General features: G+C 40.4%; 1 protein-coding gene across 1 annotated transcript in view; it reads right to left on the reverse strand.

The window, feature by feature from the left end:
- Cpd (carboxypeptidase D) overlaps nucleotides 1–17,208 on the reverse strand; it is a 64,455-nt gene that overhangs the window by 17,460 nt on the left and 29,787 nt on the right. Inside the window, exons 3-12 of the mRNA XM_028866796.2 lie at nucleotides 16,795–16,937; nucleotides 15,450–15,619; nucleotides 14,317–14,666; nucleotides 13,612–13,803; nucleotides 10,819–10,986; nucleotides 8,582–8,691; nucleotides 6,113–6,218; nucleotides 5,531–5,673; nucleotides 3,719–3,888; nucleotides 1,522–1,845 (exon numbers count right to left, since the gene is read on the reverse strand). Of these exons, the coding sequence (XP_028722629.1) occupies nucleotides 1,522–1,845; nucleotides 3,719–3,888; nucleotides 5,531–5,673; nucleotides 6,113–6,218; nucleotides 8,582–8,691; nucleotides 10,819–10,986; nucleotides 13,612–13,803; nucleotides 14,317–14,666; nucleotides 15,450–15,619; nucleotides 16,795–16,937 (1,876 nt within the window). The remainder of the gene's footprint in view (nucleotides 1–1,521; nucleotides 1,846–3,718; nucleotides 3,889–5,530; nucleotides 5,674–6,112; nucleotides 6,219–8,581; nucleotides 8,692–10,818; nucleotides 10,987–13,611; nucleotides 13,804–14,316; nucleotides 14,667–15,449; nucleotides 15,620–16,794; nucleotides 16,938–17,208) is intronic.

Consider the following 17,208-nt stretch of genomic DNA (forward strand, 5'->3'; position numbering starts at 1 on the left):
TTGCCAGGTGCAGAGCTCATGACCCTGCTGGGCAGCCCTGCAGACTCTAGTCCTCATTCCTCACCACACTGCTCTAGCTGGCATCTGTCTTCTTTATGGAGCAGACCCACCTGGCTCTGCCTCCCGAGCTGGGATTAAAGGCGTGCACCACCACTGCCTGGCTTATCACTTCAGTTCTTTTATGTAAATATTTAACTATACTAAATGTAGGTGTCTCCTTTTAAAACCTAAATTAATCTACATAAATAACACAGTTAACACACTTTACAATAAATGCAACACTAGTTTGACAGAAAAAAGCTAAGATCATAAAGTCAAAATAAATGATCAAATTTCCACTTTCACAAGAGTTTTGAGCTCAAGGCTGGCTTTCTTTACTGTGACAGAAGATTTACCAGGTCAGGAGTAATGTATTAGCACTAAATTGAAAACCACCAATAGGGATAAAAGTCATTGCTTTTTCATGATGCGATTCAATGACACTTAGTGCCTGGTGATAGACCACCTAAAAAAGTCTGTCCCTAACAATGGCAGACATGCTGTATTTTAAGGCAATATCTAATTTTCAAAAGCACCTTGAATTAGAAACCTTTGAATCAAAAACCCTTGAATTAAAAGGGTTTTAAAAATGTACTAAGTCAGCTAGCAGAAGACTGTTCAGTCTGGGTTTATTCGAATTACGCAGACTAAACTGCAGGTGGTAGTATGGTAGATGACTTTATGCCCAACAAGGCAGAAATGCTAAAAAAATCAGTTCAATAAAGGAAGTTAGTTGGTTCTGCCAAATTAAGCATTGTCCTACATCTATAAATACTGTAAATCAGAATTTAAGAAGCAAAAGTTTCTGGCAAAATTCAAAGAACCAATGCAATGAGACAAGTGAAAAAGTAAAAGGCTACATGATGCTCATTAGGTATGCAGAAGGCAGCTCATAAGCCTGGGGCAAAAGGTAAACATCCTCCCTACAGCAGGCAAAGCACATCGAGCAACTCATCGTGGATGCTCTGGAGTAACTGTAACAAGGCATGAAGACCTAGAATAATGACACAGGGAACCTGAGCAGAGAAGCCCCAGAATGGAAGGTAAAGCTGTCCCAATCACCAGTTTGACATGAGCTAGTACTGTGGCTTTCCCAGGGTCGCAATCAACCATGTCTTTAAAATGTCAGCTGAGAGACTATGAACAGACCAGAGTGCAGCAGCGACAGCAGCTAAGCCTCTTTTCTAGTCGACAAGTCTTAGACATGATCCCTGGCAGATGAGCTCAGAGTTCCAAAATGTGCCCACTGCCCTCAGCAAAATAAAATAAGCTAAACAACATTTAGTCAGGATACAAATCTGCAGATGGAACGTGGCAAGTGTGTGAAATCAGTCGGAGGAAGCATTAGGAAGAGAAACTTTACTTTCAGAAGGCTCAGTCTATACAACTCTAACCCTAAGCAAGTCTAAGGTCCATTTGGATGTGGCAAAGCATGAATGAACCCGCTTAAGGAAAGTGAAAGAAAAACAAAGTGATCCTCACGTGGTAAGATTTGTAATGTGTGGGTAGTTCATGACAAGTCCTCTCAGGAACTCGGATAAGTCTTTGTATGAATGGTATCGATAGAGAGCCAGGTCTGAGGACGAGCTGAGCATGAAGCCCTCCAAACCATTTTCAGCAGAAAGGTGTTTAATTAAGGCTTCGAACTCTTTAGTAGTCGGGTCACTGGCATCATCAGTGCTGGCACTGTCCCCCTTTCCTTTCTTTGATTCATTGTTTGCATCTGTTGAAGATCGAACGAGCGTGAAGTTGACCTGAATAGCACCTTCACTCCTGACGGTCACATTCTTGGTCACGGGGTTATACCTGTAATAAAGCAGACAGATCAGACCCATATTTCCTCAGTATCCAAGCACTGGGAAATAGAGATGTGTAGATCCAAGGAATAAATGTGATGCAGTTCCCAAAAGAGTAATTTTCAACTTTGAGGCAACTTATTATTAAAAAAAATTACCAAAGAACAAACCCAGGTAAAAGTATAATATGAATGTGTTTCTAAGATTTCAATTAGGATTTCATGTTGGGAGTGGTGGCACACAACTTTAATCCCAACCGAGGGAGGCAGTTCTCTATGTTCGAGGACAGCCTGGTGGCTATAGTGAGTTCCAGGACAGCCCCTGCTATGGAGAGAGAACCTGTCTCAAAACTAACAAACAAACATAAAAAAATAAAAAATAAAAAAATAAATTTAAAAACAGAGGATTTCAGTGGTTAAGAGCACTCACTCACTGACTACTCTTCCAGAGGACCTGGGTGCAAATCCCAGGACCCACATGGCAGCTCACAATCATCAGTAACTTCAGCTCTAGGGGATCCAACACCCTCTTTTGGCTGCTGTGGGCAACAGACATGCACAGACATATATGCAGGCAAAATACTCACACACTTAAAATAATAAAAAATTAAAATATAATTTCAAATGAAAGTTTGAGCTTATTAAGATACCCAGTGGCTCCGGGGTCTGAATACACTCAACAGCCTTTAAAGTATGTGGGTGGAAAAGTCTGAGGTAGCAACTTAGGACATTCTCTTCCAAAGATGACTCTGCCTGCTTCTCAGACACCCTGGTGCTCTAGTTTCTCTAATATTCTCTGCCCAAGTAGAAGAAAACAGAAGAACCTTGTAATGCAATAGTATGGGCTTCTGAGCCTGTTTGTGAGACACTAGATATTTAAAGGCTCTATTCTTTGTGGGGAAAAAGGTACTAATAACTCTGTCTCCATGGATTTAGCTTTCCTCCAATGGATGGTCAAACTAGCTTCACAAGTATGTTGGCTAGAAAGGAGAGGGGAATGTTCTGTGGTAGCGCCTAGCCTCATTAAATCAAGAACAAAGAAAACTAGCTGAGTGTGGTGATAAACCTGCACCCTTAGCACTCCAGGAGAAGGGCAGGAGGGCCAGAAATGCAAGGCCAGCCTCCACTACATAGGATGTTTAAAGCCCAACCTAGGCTACACCAGCTCCTGCCTCAAAACAAGAAAAGAGAAGATTCAGAGTAAGTAAATGTTCACAATTCTAGGCCACTTGTAAAGGACTATAAAGAAAATCAGGTTGTTTGAGTTTTCTACCATAGGCTTATTTTCTTCTTTTTAATAAATAAATCTAGTTGGGGATGCACTTGAGAGGACTAGGAGTTTTGGGGTCAGCCTGAGCTACATGAGATCCTATCTTTCAGATAGACAGACAGATAAAAAGACAAACAAACCCTTAAGAGGAAAATGGCTTTACTCAGAGCTTGTAATCAGCAGAAATTTTCACTGAAGCAATGATGTAAATGTATCACAGAAAAATGAATGCATGTGAGAGCTTGGAAAAGCTATAAAAGGGAACATATACAGAATTGTGTTCCCTGTGGGCAGCATGAACTAACTCAGCAGAACAAGAGTATTTGCCTTTTTCCCTGCTTCTTCCAACAAGTACATCCCAGAATTACTACTGACTGAGGGAGATCACAGGGAGAGGGCAGGTGATCAGAACAGAGGCAGGCCCATGACTTCAGAGACTATTTGACGGTGCAGGGCCATAGGCAGCAGATACTCAGTAGTGAGACTAGCTCTAAATCTCTCTGCATTAAACTCCACGTTCCAGGCTCTCTGGGACTTTCTGGAAATAACCTTCTAGAAGGGAGCCATGTTTGTCTTATTCCCAAGGCCTGAATCTGAAAGCAGTCACCACTCACCCTCGAGCAGATGCTGTGATCTTGTAAGTCCCTGGGACCAAGAGGCGCCAGTAATCTCCAGCTTTGTAAGTAGTCACTGGGTGATTGATTTCAGCAACACTGAGGGTAGCATTTAATATGCCCCTACCATCTGTGGCATCCAGGACAAACCCTTTGACCCCCTGATGAACCTGGAGAAAGAACAACACCAGATTTTGAATGATCATCTAATTCCTTAGGGAGCACATATCCACAATGACAGATTGCTAATAATGCAGACAAAGGAGCTTCCAGGACCTTGGCTTCTGAATAAAGCTAAATGTAAATGTTCATTAAAACATATTTGTGCTTCTGAAAGCAGAGACCATGTGAAGAACATAACACCTTAAATTTTAGGACATTATGACTACTTCAGAATATAGGATGCTGCAAAAGAAAACACGCCAGGCCTGTTTCAAATAGACTGCTTTAAAAAGGGAGAATGTTCTAAATTTAAAAAGATAAGGAGATACCACAATCAAATATACTATATCCTGCTTGTAAATATATCTATAAGATTACATGTAGGGCACATAGAAATTTGAATATAGACCAGATATTATGTAATATTAGAGAATTGGTATAATTTTCTTAGGTGAGAAAATAGCATTTAGAGATGCTATACAGGAGAATATTCTTATTTTTAGGAAATAGATGCCTAGGGGCTACACAGATGGCTCAGCAGTTAAAAGCACTGGTTACTCTTCCAGAGGACCTAGGTTCATGTCCCAACACCCACATAGCAGCTCACAACTGTCTAGTAACTCTAGTTCCAGAGGATCTGATTCTGATGCCCTCTTCTGGCTTCTATAAGCACCAGATATATATATATATATATATGCAAATACCCAACATACAAAAGTAAAATAAATGAATGAATAAAAGTAAATAGATGTATAGGTGTTTAAAGGTAAAATACTCTAACATCTCTAATTTCCACTGAAATAGTTAGCCAGAAACATGCATCTGTATAGTTTTTATATAAATAAAGCAAACACAGCAAAATGTACAAAAAATGTTAAACCCAGGTGTGGAGTGGTGTGTGTTTACTGTACCAGTCATATGCCTTCTCTATACATGTCAATAACAACACATAGTGGTTTTAATATTAGTATACAAACTCAGGAAAACTATAGAAATGTGGTAGCATAACATATCAGGTTATTCTAATTAACTATTCACATATTTCTGAAGACTCTTTACCTGCTGGCCACTGTGCATATTCAAATAAAAGGATCCAAATAAAACTGTTACACACTTGTACATGTTACACATACACATAATCAATGACAATAAGAAAAACATCCCTCCTATCACCTAACAAATGCTGGTAAGCAGCTAATTCATGTCAGCTTTTTATAAAGACAGGATTAAAAAGTAATCACTAACCATTACAGCAAATGGTACCTTGTTTAATCACTTTTTTCTTCTTCCCCAATTAAACTCATCTACACCCACAAATTTTCTAGGTAAATATACAAAGCAAACTGGAATATAGAAACAGAGCAAATATACTAAAACAAATTAGAATTAGAAAAGGTATATTCTGGGGCTGGAGAGATGGCTCTGTGGTTAAAGAACACTTGCATCTCTTGCAGAGGACTTGGATTTGCTTGCCAGCACCCACACGGCCTCCATGGACACTGCACACATGTGGTACACATACATATATGCAGACACCCATACACAGAAGAATGTTTTAAAAACATTCTCTAACTTCACTATAGAAAAGCTACATGTACATAAAGCTCTTCTTGGTCTTGGAAGGAATCGTGTTTGTTCTTGAGTAGTTACCTGTTTCATAAACTGAATTAGAGATCTTCGATTTTGCTCCCAGTACTTTGGCAGTTCATTCTCAAATGGGTATTTTACACAACCTAGTTCGATAGTTACTTCAAAGCAATTTGTCTGTAAATAGTTCCAGTCCTGCATACCACCTAAAGACATGGAGTGAAAATACATCACTGGGAATACATTTGAAAATTGTTTAGACAAGGTAAGAATCATTCCTAGCAAAAAGTCAAATTATCTTGTCCCTGCAGTGAATGAAGAACAGTACTAACTCATGGGAGAGCTCTTTGACGCTGTGTTTTCATTAAGAACTCATTGTACTGCACGGCCTTCCCACTAGCACATGAAAGACCTATAATGGTTTGGAGATAAAAATCTAGACCCTGGTCAGGCTGTAATGCAGTGTGTCTATGCAGAGCTCAAAGAGCACTAAACGCCAAACAGTTGAAAAGGTTATTGCAGTGTCTAAATCATTTGAGCATTTTATAAAAAACAATAGTTCTTTTTCAAAATTGAAAAAGATCATTAGCAAGCAGCACCATCCAGGGGAACAGAAAACCCAAGTTGTTCGGCCTTGATCTTTACCTGGGACGTTATACCAACTAGCTCCGTTTGTTATCCCATGAGGAAAATACTCATTAAGGATACTCTTATCCTTGCAAGGTGTTCCTTGAAACATCTGGGAATTTTCCTGAAAAAGAAAAAAAATGTTCACTAGTATTTGTTTGCATTCATATTAAAAAAAAATGCTGGATGGATACAGTAAAAATTTTAAAAGGTTACCAAAAGGGATATATAGAAGTTTGAGACTTTTCAATGTATAGTATTCTGTCAGTTGAATTTTGACTGTGAGTTTATTTTTTTTTTAAATAAAAATCAAAGGCCACTGAAGTGATTCAGTTGCTAAAGATATTTGCTGCACAAGCCTGGAGACCTGAGTTTGACCCCTGGAATCCACATTGACTCCAGAGTTGTCCTCTGACCCCCTCCACACATTGCCATGGCAGGCAACCTCTTTCTCCTGCTGCACAACATACATTCACATACAGTAATAAGGAAAAATAATTAATTAAAATTAAGAGCTTGGTGTGGCAACATCTGTCTACACAAGACCAAGCCAGTCAACATTCCTGTACAGAGTGGGGAGACTGGTATTTTTTTCTTATTTTTATTTATTTATTGCCATTTCTGCAGCCATTTTTCTTCTTTTAGGACAACATTCCTGGAAACAATTTGTGTGTTGGTGTCTTTAGTATGCAGCCTGGCATGTGGCATGAAGTATGTGTGTAATCATTTACAGTTCCGTGAGGGCACAAATAAATGCTACAGAATCCAGAGGAGAGAAGAGGGCTTTGACTGGGGAAGAAGTTTCCTGAAGAAATGCAACTCTACAAGATGGCCAAAGCTGCATCTCCCTCCTTGGCAATAGAAAAGAAGGACAAAAAAAAAAATGGTGACATTCCCTATCACCTTAGAACTAGCCGTTTAACTTTAAAATATATAAACAAGCTCCTAACAGAAACTTACTGTGCCCACTAAAGGCATCTGATCCCACCACACTCATGTAAAAACCATTATTTTAGGTCACTGTAATAATGTACATATGCTTTTTTTAGTGTGGGTCTTACTGTGTAGAACTGACTGTCCTGGAACTCTCTGTGTAGACCCTGGAGATCCTGCTTCTTCCCAAGTGCTGGGATTAAAGGTGTGCAGTGAATACCATACCCAGCCATACTTTGCTTTCTGGTTTTCTACTGAAGGTTGCCACCACAATCTGCTATCCTCCTGACTCCATCAATGTCTATCCATGTCTATCTACTCATCAAATTATACGACAGAGATGTACTGTTCTACTATTGGACCAATATGTAGTGCCACCCTGTAAGCAGGTGGTCCTAGCTGCTCTAAGAAAGCAGACTGAGAAATCCATGAGGAGCAAGCCAGTAAGCACCATTTCCCCACAGCTTCTACTTTAGCTCCAACCTCCAGGTTCCTGTTTGGCTTCCCTCAATGGACTGTGATCCAGGATATGCAAGCCAAATAAAGCTTTTCCTCCATAAGTTGCTTTTGGTCATGGGCTTTATCACAGCTACAGAACCAAATGAAGACAGTGATAACTACTGAGGACTAGATATTGGGAAAGCAGGTATGTGAAAAGGATGTGCAAGATCCTTAGGAATATCACTGAAAGATATAGCTATAGGGCTAGGCTAGGGAGAAAGATAAACAAAAAAAGTTTAATAGTCTAAGGAAATAAAATTAAGGTAAAGAATTGTTGGGGCAGGCAGTGGTGGCACATGCCTTTAATCCTAACACTAGGAAGGCAGAGGCAGGTGGATCTCTGTGAATTCGAAGATAGCTTGGTCTACAAAGTGAGTTCCAAGACAGCCAGGGCTGTTACACAGAGAAACCCTGTCTCAAAACAACAACAAAATATATTAAGTCATGGTGAATGAGTGTAGAGTATGATGGGAATATGTGAAAAAATCTGATCAGTTAATTTTGATTTTTGATAGATGGTAAAATATTCATTCTTCTTATTGTATGCATGCCCCCCCCAGATATGCCACACCCAAATAAAAGGTAACAATTCTTTAAGGTAAAATCAACAGCTGCATTCTTTTATTAGCAACCCTGAATATGAATCTCACAAGGTCCATTTGCAGAGCGGGAAGGAGTATGAAGGTGGGATGATCAAAGGTTGTAATCAGAAAGCAGAGTTGCAGTAGTAACCTTTATGATCCATAGCCAATAAAATCACAATCGGCTATGAGAGTACCTGATCTGAATGTTTTATTTTTTTTAATTTATTATTATTAATATTTTGGGTTTTCTCTGTGTAGCCCTGGTTGTCCTGGAACTCGCTCCGTAGATCAGGCTGTCCTGGAACTCACAGAGAGCCACCTGCCTCTGCCTCCCAAATGATGCGATTAAAGGTGTGCACCACCACCACCACCACCACCACCACCACCACCACCACCACCAAACTACAAATGCTTTATTTTAAGGTAGTTTTTACTGAATTAACTTTCTAGCATCCAAACACAAACCTACCTTGGAATAAGAAAGCGCTATTTGCTGAAACACGGCATCATCTGGTGATTTACTGTATATAGCCACTCCTTGTTCATTATCATCAAAAGGATAGTTAACCACCAAAGAACCTACAAGGGAAACAGGAAAAGGCACCATTAACTGTTCTAAAATAAATCAGCAACACAAACAGGCTGGCCCTGCTATCTATAAGTTGCTTAACCTGTTTTAGATTCCATGTCCAAAATAAGGGATGACTTAGTTGGATCTTAAGGGTCTGTTCTTATTTTAAAATTCCATGACCTTTAAAATGTGTTACTGAAAAAGTATCAAAATTTACTCAGTTTTTATGATCTAAAATATCATCAAAGCACTTTACACATTCACTAAAATCCAGTGTGAAGCTCCACAGCTTCAGAATGGCTGTTCTAGTCATTCTAGAAGTTCATTGAGCTGGGTAGACTTTGGGCCCGCTTAATTTCACCGTGTGATATTTTTTAATTGCAAGTTCTTTAAGACCTATTTAGTTAAGAGAGCCTTTTGATTCTTGTATGCTGTGGGATGGTCTGTATGTCAAATCTGTTGCTCTGATTGGTCAATAAATAAAACACTGATTGGCCAGTGGCTAGGCAGGAAGTATAGGCGGGACTAACAGCTAGCAGCTGCCACTCTGTTCTTCCTGAGTCTAATTATTCCACTGGAGTTGCACCATCTGACTCAAGGTAAAGACAGTGATGCTTTCAAGCACAAAAAAGCTGTTGATACCCCTCATGCTTTCCACCGGAGGAAAGTAGTAAAGGTGGGTCTAGGGAAAAGCTTTGAGCTACATGTGTCAAAGGACTGATCCTTTAGTTTCCAGCTTGTCATACTGTTCTCATGTATCCACTTATTATGCTTTCTACTGCATGAGCACACATGTGTGGAAGTCAGAAAGCAATTTGCTGGAGTAGGCTCTCACCTTCCACTGTGTAGTTTCAGGGGATAGAACCTGTCATGAGCCCATATCTGCTGGGCCATCTCTCTGGCCTGATACCTCACTCTTAGTCACATAACTCTAGCTGGACATTGTGATGTTTTGTTTTGTTTTGAGACAAGTTCTCATGTATCCCAGGCTGCCTTGAACTAGCTATGTAGCTGAGAAGGATCTTGAATTCCTCCTCCTGCTTCTTTTTCCTGAGTGCTGCGATTATAGGCATATGCCACCATGCCAGGTTTATGGGGTGCTGTTCATGGATTCCAGGGCTTCATGATGCTAGGCAAGTACTCTACCAGCTCAGATACAGTATTTTTCCTAATAGTGACCTTTTCTGTTCAACTGACTCACTCCTGATGAATCACATTGACATATATAGTTCCAAACCCTCAATGAGAATGAAGTCATTATGCTGCAGTTAAGTAGCTATAGCATATGTGTGTATATACATACAGAGAGAGAGAGAGAGAGACAGACAGACAGAGTGCACAGTGGAAGACAGGAGAATATCAAAACCTATACTCACATAAGAGAGTTTATAAGACTTTAGAAGCGAGCAAGACTGAACATTTGGATCTGCTGGTGCTTGGTTTTTATGATGGCAAAATGCATGGTGCCTAATTAACAGGATAACGAATGAACATGAAGCCCTTGAAGAACTATTAGAGGAAGGGGAGCAGGTGACAGGAGAAAAAGAAGAGCAAGAAAGGGGAAGGAAAGATGGGGGGAGGGGAAGAAGAGGGAGAAGGAGGGGAGCTGGCTCAGTGGGAGAAAAGCACTTGTGGGCAAATCCACAACCTGAATTAGATCCTCAATCCAGTGGAAGGCGAGAACTTACTTCTGAAAGGTGTCCTCTGACCTCCACACACATGCCATAGCACACACACACACACACACACACACCATACATACACAATAATAAACAGCATGAAATGAAAAATGAGAGAAAGATGAGGAGAAGCTGAGCTTGCTGTTTGCCTGTAATCCCAGCACCATGGAGGCAGAGGCAGGAGGAGGTTGGCTCTGTGAGGCCAACACAGTCTGCACAGTGAGCCCCAGGCCTGTCTAAAACAACAACCACCACAAAGGAAAGAAAGCAAGCGTGTGTGGGGAAGGAACAGCCAGCTCACTGACCTACAGAGCAAGGAGGAAGGTTTTAACTGTTCTCTGTCACAGAAGCAGTAGAGGATACTCACTTGAAGCTAGCCTAGGACTAGATAGAATTTCAGCAGAATTTTCAAATGCTCTCAACGAGAGCTACTTAGTCCATACGGAGCTGTCATACCTCCATGCAGATTGGCCGACAGCACAAATGGATAGGCCTTCACCCAGCTCATCACCGCGATGGTCTCTGGCTGAGTAGGATCTGTGATTGGAACAAACTGGTCTGGGAAATTTCGATTTAGGTCAAAGTTGTTGCTGTTGTTTCTGCCAACTACACTTATTGAGTCTCCTGCAGGACAAAGGATTAAAATTTAAGACATGTTTTATTACATGTTAATGCCACACACACAACTTCAACCATCTTAAATGTAAGCACATCAGGCTCATTGCTACCAAACCCACTGTGAGCAAAATGTATCTTTTTTTTACATTGTATATTTTTTAAAAAAATCTCTTTTCTAGATCTCTAAAGCAAAGAGGTAAAATCATTACTCTTTAGCATCTGTCCTCTGCTCATCCTTTGAAAGGAAAAAAAATCCAAATTACACAAATGATACTAAAGCATTGCTCAAGTGTTAATAGTAAACACACAATAGCATAAGCAACCCCTTGAGTTGGTGGGACTTCATCACAAAAAACCAGACCAACGAAAAGAAAACTGTGGATGCTGACATTAAAGTGGTCACAAGAAGGTACCATCAGTAGAGAGCATTGTATCGGGATATTTCACCCGATAAAGGAAAAAGGTTCCACTCAAGCTTAGCTGTGGAGATTCTTACATGAGCAGGAGCCCTGTGCTGTCATTATAACGAGAGACCTGAGGTGAGGAGGAGCTAACTGAGGGACCTAGGGGTACCGGGCTCTCCCTTTCAGAAGACTGGAGGTGTGCGTGTGTGGATCTGTGATGCCGGCAACTGAGGAGCAAGAACCCCAGAATGCTAAGATCACCCGGAGCCTGTGTGTGAGAGAGCCACGTCAGCGCGGTGGGAGCTACCCTCCTGTCTGCACATCCACACTGTGGGGCCTGCTCCATCCACAGGAGACGCTGCTAGGAGCAGCCGTGGAGAGTAAAGCATCACGCCCACACAGATGGCTGGCCACCCTCAGGTTGGCTATGGAGAGACTGCAGAGAAAGAATAGCTCTGCAAAGCTGTCCTTTTATACAAAAGCTGTCCTCCCTGACACCCCACTTTGTGCCTAGGAAAGCCATTCCCTTACATAGAAGGGATTGGGGTCTGACACCTGGCCAGAGACGGTCACAGACAGTTGTCACCTGGCAGACTTTATCTGCCTGACAAAACCACCCTTGCTGGCTGTGAACATTCTCTCCTCAACCTTCCACACCCCATAACCACCTGCCACCCAATCAGACCCAAAGCCCCTGGCTTAGGTATATATAAACATCAACTGCTTAGTTCTCCCTTGAGACTTATATGAATCTTATGTTTCTCTATATAAATACATTTAAACTTTCCCCGTTAAGCTACCCTCTATCAATTCATTCTAGATGAAAATTATCAAACTTTTAAGGGAAAAATATTTAAAAGTTTCCTATGGAGTCCTGGGTGGGAAAAGATGGATTCTTACTCTTCTGGGGTTCCGCAGAAGGCGGCCTGAGTAAGCCTGTCCTCCAGCTCTCTCAGCACTGCCTCAGGAGAGATGGGCCTGCCTAGGGAGGCAGGCAAAGGAAAAGCACTCACTTAGCAGGCATGGAACATGGATGAGTATGGGAGCTGCTGGTCTGAAATATTATCTCGTTTGATTTTCCAAGGATAAAGTAAGGTTACAAATGTAATAATTTAATAAGAACAGTTAAAAATGAAACAATTTAGAAAAGTCTTCCATTTTTTTTTTTTTTTTTAATAAATGATGGTTAATCTTGCTTGTCAACTTGACTGGATTGAGACACGAGACTAGCAAAGCACACTGTGGGGTGTGCCCTCAAGGGTGTTTTACATACATGGGACAGTATGATGAACAGGGCTGGCCCTGAACATGTGTGGACCGTCCACTAGGCTGGGGGACCCAGAAAGAACAAAACCCATGAAGGAGGAAGCCAGCTAGCAGCTGCCACTCCGTTCCTCCTGAGCAGGTGCATTCACTTCGGCTGCTGGCACCCATGGATCTGACTTTGGCTTCAAGACTTTCAACAGCAACTCGGATCAAGGACTCCAGGCAGCTGCCAGGGCTTCAGCCTTGGACTGAATCATTGGTGACTTGGTTTAAGGCTTCCACCTTCTTGTTCTGAATAGCCACCAAGTTATCTGGTTCTCCAATGCACACGATTATTGTTTAACTACCCAGCTTCTAATCATATAAGTCAATCTGACTAAGCCCTTTTTATGGTTTTACACACACACACACACACACACACACACACACACACACACACACACACATCTCTATCAGTTCTGTTCCTCTAGAGAACCTTGATGAAGACAAATAACCACTACAGAAATGCAAAACCAAACAAGGACCCCACATCTTGGTGAAGGGCTGGAATGAATACCTGTTAGGACCCCGGACACCCACATTAAAAAGCTAGGTACTCAATGTGCATCTGCAACTCCAACGCTAGGGGGCAGAGTTAGGTAGATCCCTGGAGCTCATTGACTAGCAAGTTGATCTGAATCAGATTCCAGGTTCTCGAAAATAAGGAGTGGAGCAATTGAATAAGAACCCAACATCAACCTCTACCTTCCACACACATACTAGTGTACATATACCACACACACACATTCTATACATATGCTTCATCACATAATGAAAAGTCTGCCCTATTTTCTAAGTACATAAAAGCTAAAACCACTCACAAATCATAAAAACAAAAAAACTTCAATGTCTTCTCTATTCCAGAATAACCATGCTATACAACAGTCAACAGATGAGGCTTTAATAGTCAGCTGTGTTTTACCTTCCTGGGACTTTTCATACCCATCAGGATTCATGGACGGCATAAGGTGAATTCTAGTGCTGCGAACCAAATCTGTTACTTCAGGGTCTGTTCCAAAGTTCTTGCAAAGGTATTCGATGAGGTTTAATAGCAGTTCTCTTCCAACCACTTCGTTTCCATGCATATTTCCAATATACTTAAATTCTGGTTCCCCTGAAAACAAATAATTACATGGAAAAGCCTGTTTTTCCTCTTCAGTTAACATGAAGTCTGTTTTTTCCCTAATATATATAAAAACCATAAGCTAAAATATTAAGTAAATATGTATAGCCAACATCAAGAAAAATCTACATAAACATATTGTAGCTTCCTTACCAGAATATATGTCTGAGCAGGGGTATATATATATATAGAGAGAGAGAGAGAGAGAGAGAGAGAGAGAGAGAGAGAGAGAGAGAGAGGTCTTTCTAATATGCATACATGTATATCCACATGCCAAACTGAACTCAGCTGAATGAATCCAATCTATGAACACACTAATATCATGCAAATATAGATTACCAAATGGATTTTCTCTTCTGGGAACAGAATGGATCTGTTATTTTTGACCATGTGTTCTTAACTGAAGTTACACACTATACAGATGACATTTCTGAACAAAGCACAGTGATACAACACTAGCTTTGAGAGGAACTACTGAAATCATGTGTAAGGCCAGCCAATTACCTGGTTCATGGACACCTGGGTTATCAGATATCTCCATCACATACAGTTCTCTTGACTCTACTGATTTTCCCAGTGAGTAAAGACGAGTGATATTAGGATATTCGTTGGCAAATCTTCTCAAGAAGATTTCCATATCAGGGAAATGGTGGTGGTGAAAGTCTTTAGGCTGAATTGGCTGATGAGAGGATGATGTTCCAGAAGGAATATTAGGGACAGCCACTGTGCCAGGAGTTGCTACACCCTCAGTTGAGTCAGGAATTACTGAAGTCACAGTTGGTCGAAGGGAAAAATCCATTTCTGTGGCTGGTCCTTCTTTCACCATTATATTATTAATAGTCAATGGCATATACCTTTAAAAAATTAGAAATGGAGGTGGCATAGAGTTAAGACACACAATGTTTTAGCATTATAAAAACACAGTGACCTTTTTTTCATACTCCTGCACTTAATGATCTATCAAAACTCAAAAACTAAACTAAGACAACTGCATAATTTAGCCATCTTAGAATGTTATTTCCCAGAAAATACTGTTAAGTCTTTAAGAGTTATTTCTCTCACAAAGCTTCCCGGGTATCAAACACTAGAATGTGTGTCAAAAAAAAAGCTGCTGTGATATTCAAGGGACAGACAAGCTATTGCCCCATGTACTGCTGCCACGGTGTTCAGAGGCAGGTGCTAGGCATCTGGCACAGCCTTGCCAGACTAGCATTCCCACTTCCTTCCATTACAAAAGCTCAGAATTAAAGATTAGTAATAAAATCCCCATGACGTGAGCGTGCAGTAAGGTTTGCCCAGGTGAAAACCACTGCTTTAATGTATCAGAAAGCTGCGAGGACAGACCTTCAAGCTCCATCTACAGAGCCCGGGCTGCTTCTCTCGGATTCAATTAGCAGAATCTCTCGTAAAGCTTTTACAATCGTTCTGCCGCCCACTGTTACAATTATGCTCCACACTGTTGGACTATGTGAAAAAACACTCTGTGATAGTACTTTCTCATTATTAAAGAACCAAAAAGTCAGAGAACAAGGAAAAACAGAAGCCACACTTGATGAGTAGCATTTAGATAATCCCTCTGTCTTACATCTAAAGAGAGGCTTGGCATTATAATTAAGAGTCTAGTTTAAAACTTTTACCCAGTTGAAACTGCTGTAAGATTGTAAATTCCAGGAATGAGTAATCTATGGAAATCACCAAATCTTCCAGTTGTGATATTATGATTAATACCAGCCACTGAGATGGTTGCATTCTCTAACCCAGCTCCTGTTACTGAATCTTTAACAAATCCTTTAATTCCAATGTGGACCTAAAAGACAAAAATCAAAACTCAGAGGCAATCGGTTTGGTGCTAGAGTTTCTAAACAGTAAGACTATTATACTAGTTTCCAATTTTTCTTTTTCTTTTTGGGACAGTCTTATTACGTAGCTCTGGCTTGCCTGGAACTCTTTATAGAGACCAGGCTGGCCTCAAACTCACAGAGATTCACCTTCATCTGCCTCTGGAGTGTTGGGATTAAAGGTGTGCACTACCATGTCCAGGAGCCAAAGTATTTTTTAAACCCTTGAGGATGAAATGAAATATAAACCAAGTACTCAAGTAAAAATTCTTTTTATTTTAAAGAATTTGTTTTAGTGTGTGTTTGTGTGTGTGTGTGTGTGTGTGTGTGTGTGTGTGTGTGACCTGCATGTATGTATGTGCACCATGTGTGTGCCTGGTGCCCCACAGAGGCCAGAAAAGCATATTGGATCCTCTGGAACTTGAATTAACTGGAATTACAGTTGGTTGTGAGCTACCATGTGAGTGCTGGGAACTAAACCTAGATCTTCTGAAAGAACAGCCATTGCTCTTAACCACTGAGCCATCTCTCCAGCCCCATCACTAAGTTCTTAAATTTAAATTATAAAAATCTCCATAGTCCTGAAGTGCTTTTGAAATTCCCTCTCTTTGAAGACAAGCTTCTAATTTTCTCTCCAAACTATAATATGGCATAGTCGATAGTTAGATAAACTTTTCTGATAATTACATTAAACTGATGTCCACAGTTCATATAGTGGTAAACGGTCTCTAGCAAATATGAATAAATGGCATTGTCAAGGTGACAGTACGAATTTGCAGGGTTTTCTTGGTGCCAGGAATTGAACGTAGGGCTTCATTCATGCCAAACACTCCTTCTACTACTGAGCTATATCACAAACCCCCAGTACAAATTTGGCCAATTATTTCCATTTGTAAAAGTGTTCTAAGACTGCCAAAGGAAGTTTCCATGTAGCACAGAGCCAGGATTGGACATAGGGATAGAAAAGGTGGATCTTGATGTACTCTAATAGATCATAAACTAATAATTTCTAGGGATAATCTACAATCTTAAAACACATAAGATAAAGAACACCCTATTTGGATTGTTATTCATGTGCATTCAAATTTCTCTCTTATTTAACCCATTATTTCTAAATCCCAACCTTCTAGGCAGCAATTTTTACCTTTTCAATCAATGTGATCAAAGACTCACGATTATTCTCCCATTCTTGTCGAAGCTGAGAAGCAGGTGGATACTTGCAACAAGACAATTCTAATGTGATCTCAAAACAGTTGGCCCACACATAATTGTAATCTTGCATACCACCTGCAATGTGAATGGAAAACAAGTTTATTTGCAAAAGGAAAGGAATTCCACCCTCCAAAGACTGAAGAAATTAAATCATCTAGTTTTTTTCCTTTGTAAACATTTTTGTTTACATTAAATTGTTTGAAATTGAAAGAAGGCTCTTCAATTACATAAACTAAGAAGGAAGGTTTATATACACTGGGAAGGAATTCCTTCCATATATACATACACACACACACATGAGAAATACATTTAACTAGTATGATGAGTAGCTATAAAAAGTATGATT

Source organism: Peromyscus leucopus, chromosome 8b, assembly GCF_004664715.2.
Source record: "Peromyscus leucopus breed LL Stock chromosome 8b, UCI_PerLeu_2.1, whole genome shotgun sequence".
NCBI classification, from domain to species: domain Eukaryota; kingdom Metazoa; phylum Chordata; class Mammalia; order Rodentia; family Cricetidae; genus Peromyscus; species Peromyscus leucopus.